Below are 24,366 nucleotides of genomic sequence, written 5' to 3'. Positions count from 1 at the left end.
ATTTCGAGCTGCGACTCAATTAGGTTTAGCCGTCTTAGGGTTGCTAGAACTAGGAATCTCGCCGACAGCTCTCGAGCCCAGGCTTATACCTTGTTGTAACGCTCATACGCAGATTCGGAATAAGATCTACTTTGCTCTCTTTTCGATTTCTTATTTTTATCGTTGTTATTCTCGTGTTCTGATTGCTTGACGTGTGGTAATTAACAGATATCCGGGTCCTCTGGGAAATTAGGGTTTTCCTAGTTTCCTTATTTAAACGAAAATCGACAGTGTGAATTTCGGTTCCCACATCAACCTGTAGAAGAGGCTGCTCAACCAAAGGCATTGGCCAACTACATTTGTCCAGACGAGTACTACACCAACAGATCAGCTATTCGACTTCCAGAGATTCAGAAGGAGAATTTTGAGCTGAAGCTTTGGTAGTACACACTCGTGTCGCAGCTACCCTACTCTAGGTTACCGCACGAGCATCCTATGGACCATCTGGAGAGGTTCGAGGATCTTATCGATGCTATTCGTATGGATGGAGTCCTTGAGGACTACCTATTGTGCAAGCTCTTCAAGTATACTCTGACTGGAGAAGCGATCCACTAGTTTAAGCAGCTACCCACAGGATCTCTAAAATCCTGGGCCGACATCAAGAATGCTTTCTTGCGGAACTTCTTTGATGAGGCGCGCGCTGAAGACTTGAGGAGCAAAATTGCTACATTCGCGCAGGAGACTGGAGAGTCTTTCAAAGATGCGTGGATCAGATTCAAGTTCTTCCAGCGAGACTATCCACACCACGGATTCAATGAAGTGCAACTGCTGAGCACTTTCTTCAGAGGTATCGCCTTGAGGTATCAGATGGCTCTTGATACAGCTAGCGAGGGAAACTTCAACACTAGGAATCCAGTGGAAGTTATGAGACTGATAGAAAATCTAGCAAACAGCAGCAGCACCAAGAACACTGACTTTGAGAGGAAGAAGTTTGTTGCATCCCTAGGAAAGGAGCATATGGACGAAGTTAGAGCAAAGTTCGATGTGGTTCATGAGCTTCTTAGGAAGCAGGTCTGGTCAGCTGAAGGAGAAGTAGCTGTAGACATGGAAGGAGAAGAAGATGTGAATTAAATTGGAGGTACTGGATTTCAGAGATCTGTAAACCAGGGTGGAAACAGAAACTTTTATGGCAATGGTCAAAGGAGTAACCAGAGTTCACAGTTCCAGAAACCTTTCAGCAACAACAACAGAGGTTATGGAAACTCATACTACAAGAATCCACCACCACAGACTCATAAAAGCAAGATTGAAGCAATGTTTGACGGAGTTCTGGAAGGACATCAACAACTCACTGCGGATTTCAATGGGAATATAGATTCTGCCTACAACAGTCTGAACACAATAATTGAGACCTTAGGGACTTAAGTGAGGAAGCTTGAAATGCAAGTGGCTCGACTAGAGACACTGTAAAGAGGCAAGAAGCCTTGGCTAGAGAGGTAGGAGTTGAGAAACCAAAACACCACGTGAATGCCATCCTAGATGATGATTTCTGGCAAGTGGTGAAGCATGAGAATCTTGGAGAAGGAGACTTCAAAGTTGAAAGATCCATGAGCTTCAGCGGATCACATTGGTGTCGACCGATGTCAATGGATGCACATCGCTCGACAGACCAGGACGAAGATCGATCGACGGATTACTCTAGACATCGATCAACTTCATCTGCTGAATCGACTGCAGAGTGTAGTGCAGTTCGAATCATGACTCATGAGGAATTCGCAGAAAAACACCCTCACCCACCCTCTCCTTTCTACGTCAAAATCGATCAACCGCATGAGCCAGCCATCGATCGACAAAGAGAGACTGACATAGATCGACCCTCCTCACCTCCCATCGATCGACGGGCACCTCTCACCTACCGAGTGCGATTACCATCAATTGATAGTAACCTAATCAACGCACTCAGACCACCTCCTAAACTTTTAGCAAACCCACCAGAACCTACACCCAACCCTTCAGACACTACACCAGAGCCTATGCAAGTTGATGAGGCAACTGAGGGAAGAGTGTTAAGGAAAAGGAAGGAGAAGATTCCTAAACACCTTAAGAGGGAAGCTAATGAGAAGGAGATGGATGGTTTCACTAAGAGAGTCCTCAGAATCCCAGTGGAGAAACAATTTGATAAAGTTTATTACATACACCGGCTGTGGATGTTCTTCAGGGAGACTAAGGAAACTGAGGAGGACATTAGGAGAATGTTTCATCATGTCAGGGAAAGGATGAAACTAAGGATCACATTGAAGAAGAAGAGTGATCCTGGGAAGTCTGCAATACCATGTCTGGTAAACGGTATTGAAATTCCCCATGCACTTTGTGACACAGGAGCATCAGTCAGTATTCTTCCTAAGGTTATGGCAGACCAGCTGGGTCTGAAAATAGAGCCCTCATCAGAATCTTTAACCTTCGTGGATCTTTCAGAAAGGAGCTCAGGAAGCATCATAAAAGACCTTGAGGTACAGATTGGTAATGCCCTTATCACAGTAAATTTTCATGTCTTGGACATCAAGCTTAAATGGAACTCTTCACTTCTGCTTGGAAGAGCTTTCCTAGCTACAGTAGGAGCTGTATGTGACATGAACACCAACAGATTGTGTCTGACACTGATAGATCTAGACGTCCACTATGACCTAGTTGCAGTTGTGAGACAACAGGTCAACCTCGCGGAGCTTGGAAATGATCTTGGCTACATTGCAGCATGCAATTGTGGAGCAGAGTACGAAACCGAGTTCTCGGAATCGATTGACACTCACACAGTCACATCGATCGATTCCAATGAGTCACCGACGACCGATGAACGCTATTTCACGTCGCTCAACGGGAAGCAACTGGTAGACCACATCACATCACCAGATCAGTACAATCCAGACTTTTCCTTTCAACAACCCAACAAGAACGGACGAGATGACTATTCCATAGGCAGTTGGGCAGATAATGGATTCCAGGAAAGTTTTGTAGTGGAGACTGTGATTCTTTCATTCAATGAGGATCGTACTGAGGAGTATTATGAGGATTACTGGAAGGAAAGAGCTACAGAGATTTCTATGCAGGATGAAAGATATTTAACCCATTCCTTCAACAACACGCCTCCACCATCGATCGACATCATCTACTCAGCATCGGTCGATTCCCACCCTCATCCGGCAAAACAATCATCTGCATCGATCGATACCAGACCTGGTACATCGATCGATATTAAAGCTGCCGCCTCAGAAAAGGAAAAAGAGAATATTCCTATTCTAAATAGGTTTACCAATACCTGTATAAGGAGTTTTGCACCCCAGATTAATTCTCATGAAACAGAAGTAGAAAAGATGAATGCTCCCACAAACCAATCAGAAGGAAGATCCAAGAAGAGCATTCGATCCAAAAACCCTAATTCAGTAGACAAACGTCTACCATCGATCGATACACCAGTATCAACATCGATCGATTCTCATTCTAAACATAAACTTTCTTTATCTACTAAGAAGAATATGAGTATTGATTACGACTTTCTATTGCCTGATGAATTTGGTATTTTCAGGGACAAAGATGGCCATGCAAGAGCTATGGATGGAAGGATTCTACAAGTATCCAGAGAGGACATAGGAGATATTCTTCAGTTGGCCAATGGAGCAAACAACTTGTTTACGCAGCAACGCAGCATTCCAGACAAAAATCCAGCTGTTCCAGACGAATATCCAAGGGCCACCACAACAGGAATTAGTCCACACCAATCGTTCACACCTATTGGCCAAGCATCGATCGAAAAGGTTGTTTCTACATTGTTCGACAGGGTAACACCAACGTCGATCGATAATACACCTTCACCATCGATCGATAGACGTTACGAATGTGGACGTCGCGCTTATGACAGCTATGGAGCCAGAAAGTTCAGATGGGAACAGAAGGACGAATATGGAGTCTACAGAGATGATTCTGGACATGCAATAAGCACCACTGGTGAGATGATTCCTGTTACCAAGGACAACATCAAGAAAATTCTGGAGAGAGCATCCCTATTTGGAGAGGGTCACATATGTCTTCCAGAACATGCCACTTCCTTAACACCTACAAGACTGGCACCAGAGATCTACACCAAGGATGAGATCAATGAGATGGTGACTGGTATTTGTGGAGCTCAGGAAAAGCTAGGAGATGAACTCAAGACATTGGTAGATCACACCTATCAACCTTTGAACAGAGGTTACAATGAGCTTTTCAGAAGTATGGCAGTGATGAGGACAGAGATTGAGAGTATGCAGCACAACTTTGAAAAGGAAGCTACGACATCAACATCGATCGACGCCAACAAAGCACCATCGATCGACATCAAGCCACAGTCATCCCAGATTCCTGCAGAACCGGAAAGTTTGGCAGAGAAGAAGGATGAATGGGAGATCGCATACATCAACACGAGGATTAACGACGTATACAATCCTCTCAACAACAACGTGGACTGGTTGAGCACGAGAATTGATCTGCTACAGAAACAACTGGACACTCGCATGAATGATCCACAACCAGCCATATTGATCGATATCTCCAACATCGCATCGATCGACACAAGGTTCGCAGCCATTGAGGACAGGGTAAAATCGTATGAGGATATGCACGACCGTTTCACCTCACCTATCATGCGCTACATGGACACCATGTCTACACATACGATGATGTCCAGAAGGACATTGGTAAGCTTAATGATCAACATGATTTTCAGGAAGAAGGTTCAACATCGATCGATAGGTTCCGCAGGACATCGTTCGACGGCAAGAAACCTACAGAACATCTTCCCTACACAGCAGCAGAAGTTGATCAGATCACATCAAAGCTTTACACAGCTATAGACACCTTGAGGGATGACTTGAGAAGCAACGTGATCACATCTATTTTCCATTCGACTTGAGAAGCGATGTGATCACCATCGATCTACACTTTCTTGTGATCAATAAACGACAGTTGATATCCAAGATCTAGTTAGTTAACCATCGCTGATCACTGTGTTTAAGGGGTTGAGCTCTAATATATCATGCATGCAACTGATAGGCATCTATAGGATTATAATCTCTAACACCTGAATAGAAACTCTGCATCTAATACCTTTCCAATAAGTTACACCCCCAGTCATCTTGTTAGTCGAGCAATAGACTTGCTCAATTAGGATTGGTATTTACATTTAAACCATAAAACAACAAACACTTAAAATTAATAAATTACTAGATTTAATAGGTTCCCTAGCTCCTTGTGGATTCTATCCCTAAGTACTACAATTGGACCTTTTATTTGAGAGAGTAATTCACTCCTTAGGGTAATTTGAGTGGTATCACCTTACCATGAAAAGGAGATCTCAGCTGACACTTACGCCGCACTTACCAGACATCAATTCAACCTTGAGAGTCTTGGTCAAAGATTGAAGAGGATTGAAAACACAACTGCAACAATGAAGGATAAATGGTGCAGAGGAGATGAAGCAATGAGACTATTCACTGGTACATGGTTCAACAAGCGCAAAGAGGAGATGGATATTTGATTTCCAACAAGTCCCAATTCTCCACATTACTAGCCAAAACACCTCCAAAGTCAAGCTAAATGACTATAACAAAGTGCTGAGTGGGAGGTAACCCACTATTATGTAATATTTTATTAAGTTTTTATTGATTTACCGTTTATGTTGGTTTTTAATTATTGCAGGTCATTAAAAAAAAAAAGAAGATCCGAGTAGACGATTGCCATCTGTATCGACCGACGCGAACAAGTCGACATCGATCGTCACTGACTCACATGCGTCGACCGATAACAACATCCTTGAATTGGTCGACATCTATTCCGGTCTGGTATATCGTTCCTACTTATTATTTTTAGTCCTTATGATTTATTTCTCACCATAACTCCGACGGAATTTACACAGGGGACAGTGTAGTTTAAGTCTGGGGGGAGGTTTACTGATATTTATTTACTTATCAGTCTTATTAAAATTGTTTTCAAAATTATGTTATTATTGAGTGAAGAAAGGGATTATGAACTTATAGATTTTGCTAAGATATCTAACCACCCTTTAGCACCATTCTAGACTTAATGATTGCAGATAGTACTATAGATACTAAAGTGGATCAACCTGTCAACTAACCACTCTTGCTAAGATTGTTTTGAAGGAACCAAAGCTGACCTCCAACACTAAACATGACACAACTTCTTGTCTTGGGGCTTGGTATACATGGGATCGGATTCTTTAAACAAGTCTGGAAGGTAAAGCCTTGTGTATATAGATTTATCACCTTTTCTCTCTCTATTTTCGAAATTTAGATATAAAAAAAAAACTGTATTGTATTAAAAATTTATTAGGAAGGAATTCGAACATGACTTGGTGGCTACAACCATTAAGGCTTGCTTCATAAGAATTCCATAGGTAAATGACTAGAACAGGACTTGGTGGTTACAACCATTAAGGCTTGCTTCACAAATAATCCTAGGATATAGGTTAAAAAGAAGTGAACAGGATTTGGTGGCAACCACCATTAAGCCTTGATTCATGGAAGCCTGTCCAATCTTGGTTAATGATCTTGCATATAAGAAGACTTTTAACAGAGAGAAAATTAGTAGAGAGAAAGGATAGGAACTAATGCTTACCTGTAGGTCCATATACTTGTTTGAGAATTTTTGAATCATGTGATCGATACTCCCAAGGTAGAGCCTTCACTTTATTTTATGCTAAGAATTGAGGTTGGTAGAGGGGAATGAAAGACAAGATTATGCTAAGTTGCTGGCTAGATGAATTTGGTTCCTAAACTAGGATATGGTATGATGTACTTTTCTGATTAAGATTTCTTAGATGTGGATTGCAATATTGTAGAGGTGATGATTCTACGTTTCAAATCTTGTGAGTCCCTGCTGTTTTTAAAACCTCTTTCAGAGAGACTGCATATTTGTTTTGCTTGAGGACCAGCAAAAGGGTAAGTCTGGGGGAGTTGATCGATTATGGATTTGACCCATTTTTATCCATAGTTTATAAGTGTTTTTACTAATATTTATATTTTTATATAGCCTATTTATTATATTTATAAGATCAGGAAGATTTTGGAGATAAGTGATGATGTTGGAGTATTTTGGAGATATTTAGAGCAAGCACCCGAGATGACCATCGAGATCGACAGTCAATCGATATTGGAGAGCTAGAATCGATCAATACACAAGTTATGTTGTCGATCGATAGCGAAGCGCACAGAAGCCCGTTTGGTCACAGCCGACTTGAAGCCCAAGATTTCACTATTTACAAGATTGCCCCTGACGAGTTTTACCCTAATTATATAAGCTTTGCCGCCATGTTAGAAGCAGAGTGTGCTTTTGTTTTGTGTTCTTCTTTGTGTTTTATTGTTTACTGATAGATAGGAGAGAAGATCCAAAGTAATAATTTGTGATTGGAACTCCATTGATATTTATCTTATCTATTTTATGCAGCTTTTATATCTAACCATTGTTATGAATTGCTTAGCCATGTATGAGTAGTTCTCTTGTTAGATTGTAGGGTTTAAAAATAGGTTAGGAGAGATTAGCCTTAACTATGAATTGAGTTGTTATAATCATCATTAGAATTGTTCATTAATGCGTGTCTCTAGATTAGCTACCTAGAACTTGCCCAAGAATTGATTGATAAAAGCCATAGCTAATTCTCATCCTGAAAACATTCTAATTGAACTTCGTTTCTTACTATGAGCAAGGCGAGAGCTGATCTAGTAAGCATTCATTCAACCTGCGCATAAAGCTTGACTGGAGCGCGTCGATCAATATCATACTTGAATAATCGATCGACGACGGTGCAAAAGGTGCATCCATCGATACGCCCATTGGAATATCGATCGACACTTTCTATGGATCAATATAACGAGAGTTGATATCATAGATCAAGTTAATAGTCAATAAGTCAATGCTCGCAAAGGCCGAAAGACTTGTTGATCAAATAGTTAAGCTTTACATTATCATGCATGCAACTTATTAGGCATCTATAAGATTATAATTCCAACTTTCCTGAATAAAAACCCTAAGTCTAGCTATTTCCTTTTTAAAGCACCAAAACCCCAAACTTGCTATTGAACAATTATTTGTTCAATATATAATCTGCAATTTACTTTTAAAAACTCTTAAAAATATCTTGCTTAACAAATCACATTAGAAACTTTAGGTTCCCTAGCTCCCTGTGAATCCGATCCCTAAGTACTACAACTCGACCTCTTATTTGAGAGAGTATAAATCACTCATTAGGGTAATTTGAGTGGTATCAATGCACAAAGAGGGTGATATCCCCTTAATATTATCAAGTGAGTAACCTATTGCCTTTCTAAACCTTCTAAATTCATTCAAAAGTTTAGACAGCTCAAGTTCACTAAGTTCACTACTCACTATGACAGTGTAAGTCTCATTAGGGCCAAGAAAAGCATACCTTACACCATGGGGAAGAGGTTTAATCTCCACTTTAGGCACCTTGAGTTCACTCTAGTCCTCTTGATGATTGTCCTCTTGTTGAGTGGCTGAGGCAGCATGGTGAATCTCATGTGTAAGCTCCTCATACTGATCTTCACCACCAATCCCCTTGTGAGAATCCAGCATCCTCACATAGGCATCACTTTCCTTGTTCTCAACCACTTGGACCTCTCTTTCAATTGTCAAAGCATGTTGTAGAGGGTCTTCAAGTGCCAACTCCTCTAAAGCTCATCAGCTAGAGCATCTATTTCATCTATGTAGAAAACTTGGTTCTGGATGGTTGGCCTCTTCATCACTTCATTGATGTCAAAGTGGATGATGTTCCCTTTCTTAAGATGAAGATCAATATTTTCTTCTCGGACATTCACAGTAGCTCCTGCTGTAAGAATGGTCTTCCAAGGATCAAAGGGTCTTTGGCTTCCTCACCCATCTCCAACGTAACAAAATCAGTAGGGATCTCAAAGTTACCAACCATCACAAGAAGGTCTTCTAGGATACCAACAGGAATCTTCACTGATCTATCAGCCAACACCAAAGAGAGTCTACACTTCTTGTATTGAGTAAATCCAAGCTTCTTTGCAATAAACAAAGGCATCAAGCTGACACTAGCTCCAAGATTGCATAGACACCTCTCAAACACCATGGGTCCAAGAGCACAAGGTAAGGTGAAACATCTTGGATCCTCTAGCTTCCTTAAATCATCTAACCTCTGGATAATGGTGCTGCACTCATGAGTAAGAATCATCATGTCTTCCATCTCTTTCTTCTTTGCAGCCACAACATCTTTCAAGAACTTGCTGTACTAAGGGACCAACATAAAAGCATCAATTATGGGCATTGTGACCTAAACTTCACTCATTTGTTTCTCAAAGAGTGCCTTGTACTTCTCCAATAGATGTCTCTTGAATCTTTCAGGGAATGGTAGCTTTGGCTCATAGGGAGGAGGAACAAAAGAGGATTCCTTTGTTGGAGTAGAAATGTTACCATGTTTCACTGTCCTCTTCTCTTCTCCAACCTTTCCTTTACCCTTATCTTCAACAATCTTTTCCAGAATCTCTTCATCAACCTTCTCATCTACAATCACCACATCATCATCAATGTTGATGGTCACATCCCCACCTTGTTTCTCACCATCCTTGGTGAGAACTCTTGGAGGAAACTCTTTACCACTCCTTAGGGTGATTGCCTTCATTGTTTCCTTGGGGTTTTGCCCAGGCTTTCCAGGTAATGACCCTTTGATGTGATCATGGAAAGCACCAAGGAATGGAAGTATAAACCTGAACCTGAAGAGATTGTAGCTGAGTATGCAACATTGAAGAATGCTTGGAAACAAGAAGAATACATTAGTCTTGGTCGAAGCTTGATCATCGAAGACACTTAACCATCATTCAAACTACTCCACCTTCAAGCTGATCATCATGTAGGCAAGTAGCTTGTGTGTGCTCTTTTCCTAACCTTTGGTTTTGTCCCACTGGGTTTTCCAAACGAAGATTTTTAACGAGGACACAAGTCTACTTCTCCTATCTCCTAGATGATTGATCTTGGTCTGTCCACATGAAGACCTTATGTTATATTTTACACTATGCTTTTATATTATTTAGTTTTCGAAAACTCTAGTCTTTGTTGTGTTTCCAAGGGAGCCTTTGTCTTTATTTCTCTTGTATTTTTGAGACCTTGTGCATGTACAAGGCTTCTCCTTTATATTGTGGTCGTGGCTCCCTTGTATCAGTATCCATCTTATTATCAAAAATCTTTGTTTTCTCTTTTCTTCTTGCTTGGCGAGTTGATTGAGTGTTGGTGTGTAATATCCAACTTCTGGTGTGTAATATCCAGAGACTAAGGGCTCTAGTTCGGTGTGTCATATCCGATCTATTGCCTAGGAGTATCAAGGAGCCTTTCCGCAGCCTCTTGTGTCACCAATCGATCCACATACCTTGAGGAACTTGAGTCTTTTGATTCGTTTCTGCAAGGATTATCCCATCTGTTCCAGAGCATCATCCTAGGATCTCATTACCCTTGTTGGCGACTTGGCTGAGAGTTCATAGAAGCAAACTGGTTCTCCAAAGCTCTGATCTTTTTGTTGAGCTCATTGTAGCTTCCATCAATCTTGGAGTGAATGTTCTTGAACTCATAGCCCATTGTTTTCTCATTCTTTGCCTGAAAACCCAAGAGTTTCTTGAACATTACATCCACACTTGTATCTGAAGCTGGAGCTTGTGAAGAACTGCCTTGACCTTGAGTAGACTGATTGCCGTGATTGATGAAACCAGGAGGGATGTTTTGCCTAGGCTGATAGCTCCTTTGCTGAGTGTTTTGCTTGGGCTGGTATCCTCCTTGTTGGTTGTTTGAGTAAGACCTTTGCTGATAGTTGTTGTACTGAAAGTTAGGTTCCTTCCTGTACCAAGTACCATTGTTGTTGATGAAGCATAGCTCTTCTTGGCCTTCCAAACCATCAACCTCATTGACCTTAAGAGGAACCTCTTGACTAGGACCACCCACAAAGTTCATCTGCTCCTGTTTAGCTTGGTTGGAATGAAGCAAATCCATCTTCTCTTGCAAGGATGTGGGAACCAAAATTCGCACTGTCGATTTTCGTTTAAATAAGGAAACTAGGAAAACCCTAATTTCCCAGAGGACCCGGATATCTGCTAATTACCACACGTCAAGCAATCAGAACACGAGAATAACAACGATAAAGTATAAAAAATCGAAAAAGAGAGCAAAGAAGATCTTATTTCCGAATTTGCGTATGAGCGTTTACAACAAGGTATAAGCCTGGGCTCGAGAGCTGTCGGCGAGATTCTTAGTTCTGGCAACCCTAAGACGGCTAAACCTAATTGAGTCGCAGCTCGAAATAACAAAAACGGAAAAAATGCATAAATCAATCTAAGTGCTAAGTTTGCTCTGAAAAAGTTCTCTCTCCCATGCTCCTCGCCTAGGACTCCTTATATACTAGCTCCAAGGTCGGTTTATGCTTTTACTCTTCTGCCCTTAAGCCGTCATAGCATAAAAATGGGGATCTTCCATTTTTCCCGATCTTCAGAATTATCTTCAAAACTTCTGTATTTATCCGCGAAAACTTGACATTTATCCTTCCTTGTGGACCAAGCGTAAACCGTACTGTGGTTCACGGGCTTTTAGTTAAGAAATCGTAGGATGCGCCTCGAATCGTTTTTTAGGTCCCTTTGGGCCGTCTTCCGACTCGACACGTTTACGACGGTTTCTTTTGATAAAGAATGAACTTTCCGCGGTTTCGAATCCGCGAAGTTTGATCGATGAGTTAGAATGGCGGAAAACATTGACTGAGCTTGCTACGGTCTTCGGGAGATAGCATTCGAAGGTTCGACGAGAATGCATGGATTGGTGTCGTATCGATGTCCGGAAGGGTTTAATCGCTACAAAGCGACCGAACTTCGGCTCGAGCCCGGTCGCTACGTAGTGACCGAGTGGGACGAGCGCTCGGTCGCTACGTAGCGACCGAGTTTTGGCTCGAGCTCGGTCGCTACGTAGCGACCAAGCTTTGGCTCGAGCTAGGTCGCTGCGTAGCGACCGAGCGGGACGATCGCTCGGTCGCTGCGTAGCGACCGAGCTTGGGCTCGAGCTCGGTCGCTACGTAGCGACCGAGCGGGACGAGCGCTCGACCGCTACGTAGCGACCGAGCTTCGGCTCGAGCTCGGTCGCTACGTAGCGACCGAATGGGTCGGACGTTCGGTCGCTATGTAGCGGCCGATATCGGCCCGGACTTGGTTGCTACAAAGTGACCGGACGGTGTGTATGCGCGGTAATTACGCAACGACCGAGCTTGGTTTGTTTGGTTTGAATCTTCAAGGATACTTCTTCGTAAAAACTTCGTGTTTGGTTATATTTTACGAAAGTTACATCTTTCTTTTTACTATCTCTTTCGGAAATACGATCTCCGAGGATTTTCGGGTGGTAATTCCGTCGTAACCGTTTTTGACCCCAACAGTTAGCCCCCCAGCCCGTTAGGATCATGCATCGTAGGATCCTAGCATGCGGTTAGGCATGTTTGGCAAGTTAGGCGTGATGGATGGAATTAATATCCGAAAGTCTGAGCTTGAATAGTAAATCCTCATGCCTATAAGAATGGAGGTAACTTGTGTCTAGATTTTCACTTCATTATCTTCTCAAAGTTTAAGAGTGAAAAGATCCTTCAACTTTTTCTCTCTACTATTGAGATTTTCCCTTTCTTCTTTGTTGAGAATGTCTCGAGGGATTTCGGGAGACGCTCGGCCCACTATCTTCAATCGCGGAACTATCTGTGACGGACGCGGTGAGGTTGTCCAAGAGATCGAGTTCGTGGCACACTCTGTTGACCCCGCCGAGGCCGACGCATATTGGGTGGCTATGTGCAATGTGGAAGGACCGCTTCCCGAGTCGTGGGTTCCCATGAGGCCTTTTTCGGAAAGGGTCGTTGGGAGACCGAGCAGATGTACCCTTCCGTTCCTTGGAACCATACGCAGCTTCTGTCACGTTCCGGAAAACGTGGACTTTCGATTACCCCTCGAGGGGGAGAGGGCTGACGAGGCTCCCGAAGGCTTTTTTAATTTGTACGAGGAGCATCTGATGCGTGCTCGCCAATGGTTTCCCATTCCGTCGGTTATAGTAGAGTTTCTAAACCGTTTGGAAGTTTTGATAAGTCAGATTTCTCCCCGCGGTATAAAGCATCTTATCGGGTTGCTAGTCTTGGGATATGAGCGAGGCATGGAGCTCACTGCTGATTATCTTGAAGCTTTCCTTACCCTGTCTCGTGTTGGGGCTGATCGTCTATATGGTTTTAAACCGCGTACTTTCATGGAAGTCCTGAAAGGATTCCCTCAGGGTGATTGCGGGTGGAAGACTTATTTTTTTTACGTTAGATTGGATCAAGCCTCGGTCGCCGCGGATTGCCTTCTCTCGTTTAGGCGACTGTGGGGGGTAGGAGGTAACGTGTTGAATGATCGCTCGTTGTTTTCTTACCACCCGTTTTTTTTTACCTTATATCTGAACTATGTTTATTTTATAGTGCACAACCCGATTCCTCCTTTTCCGGAAGATCTATGCGTCGTTCGAAATCTTCTCCGTGGTGGCCCGCTGTTTTGGGGTTACTTCTCCCCCGAGAGGGTTCGCGCTGCAGTCGAAGCTCATCGATCTCGTTTCAGCTCGTCAATTGATGACAACATGGGGGTGTTATTTGAAGATACCTCCTTTCCTGCTGTCTATGCCACTGGGCAGAGCAGTGGTCAAAGGCCGCCCGAGATTGAGGATGATGCAGAACCGACCGTTGAGGATCCCATCCTTGGTGGGTGAGAAGGTAGCGATTGGACGGACCGATCTTTTGCATCGATGGTTGAATTGGATTATCGTTTATCTGTTTTTAGCCGAGTGTGGCCTTTTAAATGTGAATTTCGTTTAGGCCTAGATGGCTGTATTTGAATTTTCCGGGACTGGCCGTTGGCGGCTTTGAATCCCTTACCGCTTCACGCGGTTTTATATGAATGTTTCATTTTTCGAATTTTCCTGAGTAGGTTCGAAGTAAATATGAGTTGTCGTCTCATATTTAATTCCGATGAGACATTCAATCTGTTGGTTCGTTCGTGATTTTCGTAAGAATTACCTATCTTTACGATTTTCGAGAACATTGAGATACGAACGGAGAGACATGGTTTAGGATCTCGTACCTTTTAGATATCATGCCTTGAGATGTTTGAGACCAGAGCGTTGGGTTTAGGGCAAGACCTAGGTTTACTTTCGGTTAAGGTTTGTGCGGTGACTAGCCGGCTATAAAGTCCGCGATATGTTCTCGGCTTATATGACTTGTATGGTACGAGCCGAGCATCTTCTCAGAGTCAACTGGAAGTGCTAAACCAAAATTTCGGGTTTTTGTTGTAGCGCGCTTTTGTCCTTGTGCTGGACGTTTTGAAGATCAAAAGACTGATCGAATTGCGTTTGTTTAAGACGGCTAGCGTGTTCGTCGGGGCCAATCGACGAACGGGGTGTAAAGTTTTGGTGGTCGCGTTTGGACAATTTGTTAGTATTTATCCTCGAATTTTAACTTTTGCGACGTCTCGCAGTTGTTTCAGGGATTATACGTGTATCTTTGCGTGTTTGAAAAGATGATAATTTTTACGATTTTTGGGCCGGATGAGGCCGCAGACAAGAGTCTTAATGTTTCCAGGCGTTTCCTCAAAGTTTCTTTTGTGTTTTTACTGAAGCGTAAATGTTTTCTATAAAAAGGACAACGTATATTGTAGTAAAAGTTTTTGAAGTTTCTAAAAACTCGATTATAATAATGGCGATTCTTCTAAGTGGGAGTATACGAGTATACGCACCCACTCCCCCCCTTTTTAGAGAAGGGGATAGCTGAAATCGTCTTTTGACGAGCTGCCTACGTACCCCTTTCGAGGATCAAGCAATCTCGTAGTTCTATTTCATGCCGCGAGTGTTTTTACTCGGCGGTAGACGTCGCGATGTCCGCCTTGACCATGTCGATCGTGGCTGGGTCAACGCTATTTTCCGGATGTTCCGGTTGAGTTGTAGCATGGGCTTCGGACTCGTGTCCAGCTTCGACGTCCGATACGTTTGCGTTGGTGGACGATTTTAATTCGTCTTTTCCTGGGGCGTTTTTGGCTGAAGATCGATCTATCTTCGTGCGTTTGCCGCTTGCAGTTACAGAAGTCGTGATTTGCCTTAACTTGTGCTCTGCGAGGAAGCATAGCCGCGACTGTTTTTGGGATCCCTAGATGGCCGCGACTCCGCTTGTGGTTGGGAATTTGAGACCCAGGTGGTAGGTTGACGGAACTGCCTGCATGGCGTTGAGCCATGGGGTTCCCATGATCACGTTGTAAATAGCGGGATGATCAACTACCGCAAACTCGACGATTTTCGTGATCTCCTTGGCCATGACTGGCAACTGGATCGATCCAAGAGTCAACGATACTTCGCCTGAAAAACCCGTGAGCGGTTTTGGCGTCGGAATTACTTCTCCCAGTTCGATGCTCATCCGCTTGAGAGTGTCGCGGAAGATTACGTTGACCGTGCTTCCCGTGTCGATGAGTACCCTTCCGACTTCAAAATCTCGTATGACGAGATCTATGACGAGCGGGTCGCAGTGAGGTTGGTCGATACCGCCGGCTTCTTCCTTTGTGAAGGTGAAAGAGCAAGTTTGGCCATCTCGAGGAGGAGACCATGTAGGCCAATTTGCACTCGACTCTGCCTTCCGTTGGTAAGCCTTGATGGCTGACATAGTATCGCCGCAGTATTGTGATCCTCCGATGATGATGTTGACTCTGCGACGATTGTTATCGTTCCCCTTGTCGTCCGGCATCCTACCGCGTTTATCCCCAGGCAGATTTCGTTGAGGGGATTTTTGAGCGGGCGGGTTTATGTCCGTCTTTGGAGGGCGATCAGAATCGAGGATGAGATCCTTGACGCTAGTTACTTCCGAGAGCTCTCCAGCGAGTAGCTTCGCGGCCAGTCTTGCTCCCAAGACTTTGCAGTTGGTCGTGGAGTGTCCTCGGGATTGATGGAACTCGCAAAAGGTGTTTTCGTCATACCCTTGATTGCGAGTCCATGTGTTGCCCGTGGTCCGGCCCTGATCCGAATTGATCGCGTAGTTATGCGCCCCCTGGAGATCTTCCCCCTCGTGATGGACGTACTTGTCGTTACGAGGGTTCTTCTTTTTCCCTTTCAGATCCACGTCTTTCGAGGATGGTCTTGCCGCCTTATGTTTTTGCGATAAGACTTTAGTTTCTTCCTCGACTATGATGTAGTCCGTTGCTTTGTGGAGGGCGTCCTGGATCGTTCGCGGTTTGTCGAGAGTTATCCACTTTCTGAATTTCGACTTGTACCAGAGCGTCTTTCTCAGCGCGTCAATGGCCACTTTGTCGCTTATCCCGCTGACCCTGGACATTATCAGCTTGAACCGACTGATAAACTCACGGAGGGGTTCATCTTCCCTTTGGGAGAGACTCCAGAGATCAACATCGGAAGTTTTTCTGTCTATGAATACAGAGTATTGTTTGAGAAACTCCGATGCGAGTTGTCGGAAACTACCGATGGTGTTGCGACGAAGGCGTGCGAACCATTCCAGCGCTGCTCCTTCAAGATTTTTGACGAACAGGCGGCAGTAGCCGGCATCTTTTTCACCGTCCTTCAATCTTGCTCTTCCCATCGCGATGTGGAAAGCCTGAAGGTGCGCTTTTGGATCGGCCGTACCATCGTACTTTGGTACTTTGATTTTTCCCGGATCGGACACCCTCATGTCCGAAATGCGACTGGTGAAGGGGGTTTTTCGAGCTCCTTCCAGCAGTCGATCAATCTCGGGGGCAGCACTAGTAGCATGATGGATTTGAGACTTTACGGCTCTCACTTCTACCGCAGTCTTGGTGATGTAGTCGCGAAGATCGCGGATATCCAATGTCTCGTCAGTGGATTTTCGAGCCTGTCGGCGTTTACTGCGAGTGAGCGCTGTTTCCTTTTCAGCCAGCTCCTCTTGTTCGTTCCAATAGGCGATTTCCTCTTCTTCCGTCATTGGTTTTTCGAACGGGGAGCCTTCTCGAGCGGATCAGCTTCTGGTCCTTCTTGGATGTCTGTCGACGTCCTCGTCGGTGTCGTTGGAGACATCGCTAGGATCCATGTCAATGTGTTCGGCTTCGTTATCCTACGAGTCGTTTGTAGGCGGCAGAAGACTTTCAGGGTTCCCCTTTTCGATGGGAGATTTCTCGCTAGGGTTTTGACCGGAAGGTCGTTCCCGCGCGACTCCAGATCTGTCAAGTGGGGTAGCGAAGTCGAGCCTCTTCCCGCGGATTTTGGTGGTTCCGCGGGGACGGATTGCTTGGGTCCTTGCCGTTAAGGTTTCAACCTGTTTGGTCAAGGTATTCACAAGCTTATCCTGTTCGTCCGACCTTTTCTCATAGGTGGCGAACATCTTTTTAAACTCCTCGAGCGTCGCGGCGTTGGCTTGTGCGTTGGCCGCGGATACGTCCACTACTGGAGTGTGGAGATTGGTGCCACTGCCTCCGTTAAGAGGAGTTTGCATGTTATCCGCGTTGTTAGTTGACATGTCTGATTGAGAGTGATGTGGCTTTTGCGGGTTAGATTGAGCCGTACCCCCCTCCTTCTAGCGCCAAACTGTGGGAACCGAAATTCGCACTGTCGATTTCCGTTTAAATAAGGAAACTAGGAAAACCCTAATTTCCCAGAGGACCCGGATAACTGCTAATTACCACACGTCAAGCAATCAGAACACGAGAATAACAACGATAAAGTATAAGAAATCGAAAAAGAGAGCAAAGAAGATCTTATTTCCGAATTTGCGTATGAGCGTTTACAACAAGGTATAAGCCTGGGCACGAGAGCTGTCGGCGAGATTCTTAGTTCTAGCAACCCTAAGACGGTAAACCTAATTGAGTCGCAGCTCGAAATAACAAAAACGGAAAAATGCCTACATCGCTCTAAGTGCTAAGTTTGCTCTGAAAAAGTTCTCTTTCCCATGCTCCTCGCCTAGGACTCCTTATATACTAGCTCCAAGGTCGGTTTACGCTTTTACTCTTCTGCCCTTAAGCCGTCATAGCATCAAAATGGAGATATTTCATTTTCCCGATCTTCACAATTATCTTTAAAACTTCCGTATTTATCCGCGGAAACTTGACATTTATCCTTCCTTGTGGATCAAGCGTAAACCGTACTGTGGTTCACGGGCTTTTAGTTAAGAAATCGTAGGATGGGCCTCGAATCGTGTTTTAGGTCCCTTTGGGCTGTCTTCCGACTCGACACGTTTACTACGATTTCTTTTGATAAAGAAAGAACTTTCCGCGGTTTCGAATCCGCGAAGTTTGATCGATGAGTTAGAATGGCGGAAAACATTGACTGAGCTTGCTACGGTCTTCGGGAGATAGCATTCGAAGGTTCGACGAGAATGCATGGATTGGTGTCGTATCGATATTCGGAAGGGTTCAATCGCTACACAGCGACCGAACTTCGGCTCGAGTCCGGTCGCTACGTAGCGACCGAGCGGGACGAGCGCTCGGTCGCTATGTAGCGACCGAGCTTTGGCTCGAGCACGTTCGCTACGTAGCGACCGAGCGGGACGATCGCTCTTGAACTTCTCCCATGCTTCACTTAAGCTCTCTAGATTCTTCTGTTGAAACCATGATATTTCATTCCTGATCTTAGTTGTCCTTGAAGTAGAGAAGAACTTGTCTAGGAAAGCTCTCTTACACTCGTCCCAAGTAGTGACATTGTCACTTGGGAGAGTCTTCTCCCACTGGTGTGCTTTGTCTCCCAAAGAGAAAGGGATCAGCTTCAACTTGAAAGCATCTTCAGAACCACCATTTGTCTTGGACAAGCCACAATATTTATCAAACTTGTACAAGTGATCAAAAGGTCTACACCACCAAGGCCATGATACTTGTTGTTCTCTATGGTGTTGAGCAGCCCTGACTTGATCTCAAAGTTGTTGTTCTCCACTGCTGGTGCTCTGATTCCAAACCTATGACCATTAATGTGAGGTTATCTCCAATGGCACGAGCTTGGCGCGGTGGATGTTGTGGCTGGCACTGTGGTCTAAGATGATCAGCTCTTGGACCATTGCCCCCTAGGGCATCACCATCTTGAGGCAGATTCTCCATATTAAAATCCAACCTTTGCAAGTAAGCCTGGTGCTCTATTGCTCTTCTCTGTCTTCCTATCTCCCACTCAAGTGTAGCAATCTCTTCAATAGTGGGAACCAAGTTGGATGCACCTCTGCATCTTGTGATCATACACCTGAAATGCAAAGGGAGAAGAAGAAGGAGAATCAATAACACAATAAAAGAAAAATGACTTAGTCTCAAGAAAGTGACTAAATCTCAATGTCACAATCAACTTAGAATTTGGCAACGGTGCCAATTTGATGTTAAGAGTTTTCAAGGCTCTTAATCAAATGTTATAGTATAAAAGACATCAAACCAGTTCTAAGTGATTCTAAAGCAAAGAGAATGCAAGACCATGCTTAATCTAAATGCTATCAATTTGTGAGATGAATTTGAACTAGAATACTACTAAAATGCAATAAAGAACAAAGCTTTCTCTTTTAATGAGATGGAAAAACTCATGGGCTAAGAGAATTGACCTTGGGTGATAAATTTTCAATCTAAAGGTAGCAGCTTTCAATCAATCTATGAACCTTAGGCCTAGACACAATCTTAAACAAACTCTATGATGAGGACCTCAAGTCAGTAGCTGGACCACCAACTCATGAGATCAACCATACAAGCTACATTGGAGCCAGCAGCAACATAGGTTCACTCAAAGAAAGATATCTTTGCAACCATGAGGAATTTAACCGTGAAACCAGTTGCTATAGATTCTCAAGTCAAGCAGAGCACGCAGCGAATTGGTTTCATACCAAAAGGAGTAATGGTTTAGGAGATATGACCGTTACAAGTCAGACTATCTACACTGCATCCGAACTGGTTCTAATTAAGGAAAGTAATTCTTTGCTTAAGGATTGTACAACTCAAACTCACGTGTGGAAACCAGGAGATTATTCATTATATCTAAGAACAGTTGGAGAGTTTCTACCATGCACCAGCAGCCACAGGATCAAGATGAATCCCTTATTTGTCAACTTACCTTACATGGATGCATTCACACTTGGAGTTATTGAAGACCAACGGTCTTTCCCCTTCTGTTCAGGCACGACTTAGAGACTATCCAGACATCAAAAGATCCCAAGGATGCATTTATTTCTGCCCAAACTCACAAGATACAAGGAGAGAAGAAAACTTCCATAATGGACATATTCTACACCAACTTAGTCCAACGGCTAGTTTTTCACTTATTATTTCTTTCCAAGTTATTCTTTTAGGCATTTGTGTTCTTTTCAATTTAAACTGAGCTAAGTCTCATTTGTAAATCACCCTTGCACGAAATGAATAAAGTATTATTCAGTTTACAAAGTTTGTCTTTGTTTTGTTCAATTAGTCTTTAGGTGGATTCCCTTAGATTTCTTGTCCGTTTGCTTGTCTCCTTAGTTTGTGGATTCATTCTAGGATACAAGTGTAGGTCTCTGTCTTTGTGTGGATTCACATAGGCGCAGGCTTCTGGTCTTATCAAAGGGATATTTCCGCAACCCTTTGTGGCAACAATCGACCCATTCAAGCTTGACAACTCTTGTTGCCTTGTGATCTAGCCTTTGTTAGCTTAGGCTTGTATCATTTTTGGTATCAGAGCTTAAAGCTCCTATCCCCAGGTTGTGTTCATCCAACCTTTATCTCTTTTAATTTTGTTTTGCATTTAGTTTTGTTTTGCATAATCATATAAAACCTATAAAAAGTCATATTTGTTTCTGTTGCATCTTGTTTATCTTGTTTCTATTTCATAAAACCATAAAAATAAAATTGTTTGTCATTTGTTGCATTTAGTTCTTTATTTCTGTCAAAAATATTAAAACCCATAGAAAGTTGTGTTCTTCATTTGTTCTTCATCCTGTCGATTTAATTGTTTCTTAGATCCATATCTTAAAAAAAAAACATAAAAGCTGTTAGAATTAAGTTAATATCCGAGTTTCCAAATTTTGGTGGAGTTTGTAAAAGTTTTCCTTCTTCTGGTCAACCCAAACTTATTCCTTTCCAAAAGATTTTTGTTTACTTGCAAACTTTATTTAAAAAAAAAAAAAGAGAGGAAATCAGAAATTGCCCATTTTGTTTAGTGTTTAGTATTATTTTTTTCTTCTTTCCTTTAACTTTGCTAGTCACGTTTTCTTGTTTAATCACTTGATTCAGAATACCTTCATCTTCTTCTTGAGATATTTAATCCTTAACTTGGTAGACATGGCGACTGAAAGAAGCTGATGAGTACAATATTTCTGAAGTTGATTGGGGTGAAGAACCGGGATACTCATGGGAAGATCAAAACTATGGAGATGGCTCTGAAGAAGACGACCAGTGTAGAGAGTCAAGGGCTGAAGATGGATATGAGGAAGAACCATGTCGTGCGGAGCTTGATTCCAAGCCACAAGACCACTACAAGAACCATACCATCAACAAGAGCTATTCTAAGCCTTGGTTAAAATTTACTGATGAATTTTATGACTATAGTCCAACAGTTTTCACCAAAACACTGGTGTCTTTTTCAGGAAAAGAGAACTACTCCAAAAGGGAGGAAGACATGGAAAATTATTTTTGGGAGTACAAAGTTCCTGAACATAAGAAGCTGTCCATAGCCTTAGACACCCTTGTAGGAGAAGCTTACCAATGGTGGCTTCAAGTGGAAGAATGTCGCATCTACTTCAAGGAACCAACCCCACACTGGGAATATGTCAAAGAGCTGATGTATGAACATTTCGAGATGAGGAGATTACCCCCTAGAACCTGTCCTAAACGTTTTGTTAAACTGAAACCGAGACAACTACATGAGCGTGAGGTAACTTTAACTTCTCACTATAATTCATATGATCAGTTTTGTTTGTATAAGTTTTCAGGAAAAGGTGGAGACCCTAGAAACTATCTTCAGTGGGAAGAGGACATGGAAAGGTACTTCAAGTGCAACTCCATTCCAAAAGGAGAATACTTGTCCTATGGTCTAGGACAGCTCACTGAAAAGGCTCAACGGTATTGGAAAAGAGAAGAGAAGTATAGGGAACAATTTCAAGAGCCTCCTATACGCACTTGGGAGCAATTCAAAGGGGTCATGAGGTATAGATTTGCACCTTACATCCCTACACAACACGCGCAGAAGGTGTCTACAAAGAGAGTAGTACAACCCCAAGTCTTGCAGCCGGCAAACCAGAGGCAAAGCTCAAAACCAGTGCATACACCTCATGTAAAGCACAACCAAGGTGAGTACTCTAAATCTTTAAAACCACCTGAGGTTATTTGTTATAGGTGTCAAGGCCAAGGTCATCTTGCAAAAGATTGCCCCACAAAACGAGCTGTGAAGATGGCATTACGTGAAGCAAGAGAAACCAACTTGGAGGTAAGTGATTCCTTTACTAGAATAGATAAAAAGTTTGATGATCTTATCAACTTGATTAAAGCTAGATCTAATTCTGTTTCTAGTAATTCCATGACTGTCTTAACACACTTTTCTAGTGCCCAAAAGGTTAAAAACATTTCAGGTACTAACATGGAAATCAAGGAACAAGAACCCAACCTTGCTGCGCAAGCAAGTTCAACACTTGAAAATTCTCAAGTCCCAACTAATGATATGGTGATTTCTGAACTTAATGTGATTAATCTTAACTATCAAAACACTGGGATGATGCACTTGTACTCTGTCCAGAATGTTTATGAAGGTCTAGGTAATGAGGAGACACGTCCAGAAGCTCAACAACAAGAGAATAATGAGCAATCTATCCTAGAGTCCTCTACACCAGCTGATCATGCTTTAGAGGTAGCAAATACCGAAGCTGAATCAATGCAAGATAACCAGGTAAGTGAAGCTCTAAATCTTACTCAATACTATTTTTTTGAATCCTCCACTTCAAGTATGAAGCACTTCCTATTGCCCATAAATGATGATTCAGGTATAGGTACAATGGAGAAGCATCCAGAACCAAACTCACAACCTTACACCCAAGCAGTGGTCAATGGAGAAACCAAGTGTGAAATAGGACATTTCAAAAAGGAGACCACGTTCTTGCCAAGGGAAATCATAGACCTACCATGGAAAGGGGCCATAGCTTCCCTACTGATTAAAGAAGAACCACCAGATGGACAATGCATCACAAAACCGTCCATATACCAAGGTAAGACCTTAGCCTCCCAAAATAGAATGAAACCTAACTTGCTCTATCTTGGTGCAGGTAAATTGGTTTTGAGGACAAAACCTTTTGAAGAGGGAGGGAATGATGAGGACCTCAAGTCAGTAGCTGGACCACCAACTCATGAGATCAACCATACAAGCTACATTGGAGCCAGCAGCAACATAGGTTCACTCAAAGAAGGATATCTTTGCAACCATGAGAATTTAACCGTGAAACCAGTTGCTATATATTACTCAAGCAGAGCACGCAGCGAATTGGTTTCATACCAAAAGGAGTAATGGTTTAGGAGATATGCCCGTTACAAGTCAGACTATCTACACTGCATCCGAACTGGTTCTAATTAAGGAAAGTAATTCTTTGCTTAAGGAGTGTGAAACTCAAACTCATGTGTGGAAACCAGGAGATTATTCATTATATCTAAGACCAGTTGGAGAGTTTCTACCATGCACCAGCAGCCACAAGATCAAGATGAATCCCTTATTTGTCAACTTACCTTACATGGATGCATTCACACTTGGAGTTATTGAAGACCAACGGCTCTTTCCCCTTCTGTTCAGGCACGACTTAGAGACTATCCAGACATCAAAGGAGATCCCAAGGATGCATTTCTTTCTGCCCAAAACTCACAAGATACAAGGAGAGAAGAAAACTTCCATACATGGACATATTCTGTACCAACTTAGTCCAACGGCTAGTTTTTCACTTATTATTTCTTTCCAAGTTATTCTTTTAGGCATTTGTGTTCTTTTCTATTTAAACTGAGCTAAGTCTCATTTGTAAATCACCCTTGCACGAAATTAATAAAGTATTATTCAGTTTACAAAGTTTGTCTTTGTTTTGTTCAATTAGTATTTAGGTGGATTCCTTTAGATCTCTTGTCTGTTTGCTTGTCTCCTTAGTTTGTGGATTCATTCTAGGATACAAGTGTAGGTCTCTGTCTTTGTGTGGATTCACATAGGCGCAGGCTTCTGGTCTTATCAAATGGATAATTCCGCAACCCTGTGGCGACAATCAACCCATTCAAGCTTGACAAATCTTGTTGCCTTGTGATCTAGCCTTTGTTAGCTTAGGCTTGTATCACTCTATCTCTAGATGAATGCTCATTCACTAAGATAACTCAAGCATCAAAT

General features: G+C 42.9%; 1 protein-coding gene and 2 non-coding genes across 4 annotated transcripts; 2 read left to right on the top strand and 1 right to left on the bottom strand.

The window, feature by feature from the left end:
* Positions 1 to 683: 683 nt before the first annotated feature.
* LOC125578787 lies at positions 684 to 791 on the bottom strand. Its single transcript, XR_007316870.1, has one exon. It is a non-coding gene; the product is annotated as a small nucleolar RNA R71 (small nucleolar RNA).
* A 17,763-nt stretch (positions 792 to 18,554) lies between these two features.
* On the top strand, positions 18,555 to 18,661 carry LOC125578746. Its single transcript, XR_007316829.1, has one exon. It is a non-coding gene; the product is annotated as a small nucleolar RNA R71 (small nucleolar RNA).
* Positions 18,662 to 20,791: 2,130 nt separating this feature from the next.
* Positions 20,792 to 24,056, top strand: LOC125578003. 2 transcript variants are annotated; one of them, XM_048740245.1, is made up of 3 exons: positions 20,792 to 21,894; positions 21,985 to 22,902; positions 22,997 to 24,056. In XM_048740245.1, exons 1-3 carry the CDS (start codon positions 21,640 to 21,642, stop codon positions 23,000 to 23,002), a joined length of 1,179 nt encoding a protein of 392 aa, XP_048596202.1. In that variant the 5' UTR covers positions 20,792 to 21,639; the 3' UTR covers positions 23,003 to 24,056. The 2 variants fall into 2 exon arrangements, with proteins under 2 accessions (XP_048596202.1, XP_048596201.1); XM_048740244.1 differs by having other exon boundaries at positions 20,802 to 22,902.
* The last annotated feature ends 310 nt before the right edge of the window (positions 24,057 to 24,366 follow it).

This window comes from Brassica napus, chromosome A9 (assembly GCF_020379485.1).
Source record: "Brassica napus cultivar Da-Ae chromosome A9, Da-Ae, whole genome shotgun sequence".
In the NCBI taxonomy this organism is placed as follows: domain Eukaryota; kingdom Viridiplantae; phylum Streptophyta; class Magnoliopsida; order Brassicales; family Brassicaceae; genus Brassica; species Brassica napus.
The sequence above is the reverse complement of the archived record's forward strand: the minus strand, read 5'-3'. Positions and strand labels throughout refer to the sequence as shown.